Source organism: Triticum aestivum, chromosome 4D (assembly GCF_018294505.1).
Source record: "Triticum aestivum cultivar Chinese Spring chromosome 4D, IWGSC CS RefSeq v2.1, whole genome shotgun sequence".
NCBI classification, from domain to species: domain Eukaryota; kingdom Viridiplantae; phylum Streptophyta; class Magnoliopsida; order Poales; family Poaceae; genus Triticum; species Triticum aestivum.
This window is the reverse complement of record NC_057805.1, coordinates 300,571,708-300,573,368: the sequence shown is the minus strand read 5'-3', so window position 1 is coordinate 300,573,368 and position 1,661 is coordinate 300,571,708. Positions and strand designations below refer to the sequence as shown.

The following is a 1,661-nucleotide window of genomic DNA, read 5'->3' as shown; positions in this document are numbered from 1 at the left end:
TATGCGCGCGAGACACAGTCGCCAGAGCGAGGGGATTTGCAGCGGAGGCGGGTGGGGAAAACGGTGAATAGAAACCCTAAATCGGTCGGGATCCGGTACATATAGCACTGGAGCCGGGATTTTTTACTTCTCGGACCGAAAATTCACCGTTTCGTGTGAATCGACCGAAATTATGAAGGCCGGATCGGCCCCGCCTCTCGCATGGTAGACGCTACTTCTGTGGTTTCAATCAACGCAATCCCATCGTCTATCCGATCGTCTCCGAGTTCGAATTCCCTACTTCCTGCCCAATCAATCTTTCCAACGATGCGCTCCTGCGCGCCCCTCCTCAACCCACCCTTCAAACCCGCGCCCGCGCCCCATCCAAACCTAAACCCAAATCCCAGCGCCGCCTCCGCGCACGGACCAACACTGCTCCGCTGCGCCCTCGTCGCGCGCGCGGCCCCAAGGGACGATCCGTTGCCGGCGCCGTCCAGCTTCGACTTCCTGGCGCTGAAGCGGGAGCTCGAGGAGCAGGAGGAGGCGGTGATCCCTGTGGATGCGACGGAGGGGGGAGGGGACGACGAGGTTGTTAACGAGGAAGATGGCGAGAGGGTGCCGAAGAGGATAGGTAGCAGCGGGAGGAGGACGGGGAGGCAAATGGCGAGGCGGTCGGGGTTGCTAGCGAAGCAGGTGATCAGCGTCAGCTCAGCGCGGAGCCTCGGGTTCGTGTCTCAGCTGTGGGTCGACGCCTCGTCGGTACGGGCTCCTCCTCCCGGCACCTATTTTCGGTTGGCCAAGCTTGGCCAGTTCATAAGTGGCGATTGCAAATTACGGTTCACTTCCTCGTGTTTGTTTGTTACTGTAGTTGTTCCCGCGTTCTATATGAGTGGCACGATCTCCTATCACGACAATGCCTTCCTTGGTTATCTATCAACTATCATCACGACCAACAAAATTTAGTTGTTCTGCTCGGTCTTAAGTCATACTACCTGTGATATGTTTAGTGTAAAGTGCAATGTGTATTGCGATAATGTTCTAGCGTAATTGGCAGATCTGGCTTGTCATTTCTTCTTCTTCTATTGGCACACATTTCCTAGGTGTCAAGGGGGCCTTTCCTCCACAAAGTTTGGATTCCACTCTCATGTATCAGATCAACGAACTGTGGATGCTTTCCAGTGAACTGTGACATATAGAGGGTCAGCTACATCCTTGCTTAGGCAATACTGAGTAATTTTAAGGGTCCATTTAGTATTATGACTAACGAGCACTAGAGGATTGATCAGGAAACAGGGGCATTCACCCACCTTTTGGTTTGGACACCAAATCATCATGAAGTTCCGAAAGTATTTGATGATGTAGCCTCTAGAGTGTTCTAGCCTTTAAAATTTCAACTTCCAATTAAAAGTTTGTCAGAAGAAACAAAAACAACAACTTTGTAGTATTTGTCTTCTTTTCATTTATCACTTGTCAGATTCTTCTCATTTTTGTTACTTCTAAAATTTTGTACATAGGTGTCGTGAATTGAGAAGTACACAATGGTTTTTCCTCCTGATGATTTAGTGCCTGAACCGAAAGGCAAGTGCACGGGATATGATGACATGCTGCTATGAATATAAGATGAATAAAAATACCGTTCAAATATTGTATGTATTGGTGCAAATTCTGATGTGGTTTTCAAA

General features: G+C 49.4%; 1 protein-coding gene across 1 annotated transcript in view; it reads left to right on the top strand.

The window, feature by feature from the left end:
• Nucleotides 1-200: 200 nt before the first annotated feature.
• Nucleotides 201-1,661, top strand: part of LOC123097550 (uncharacterized) — a 5,490-nt gene continuing 4,029 nt past the window's right edge. Inside the window, exon 1 of the mRNA XM_044519321.1 lies at nt 201-738. Coding sequence (XP_044375256.1) covers nt 202-738 — 537 coding nt within the window. The 5' untranslated portion in view covers nt 201. The remainder of the gene's footprint in view (nt 739-1,661) is intronic.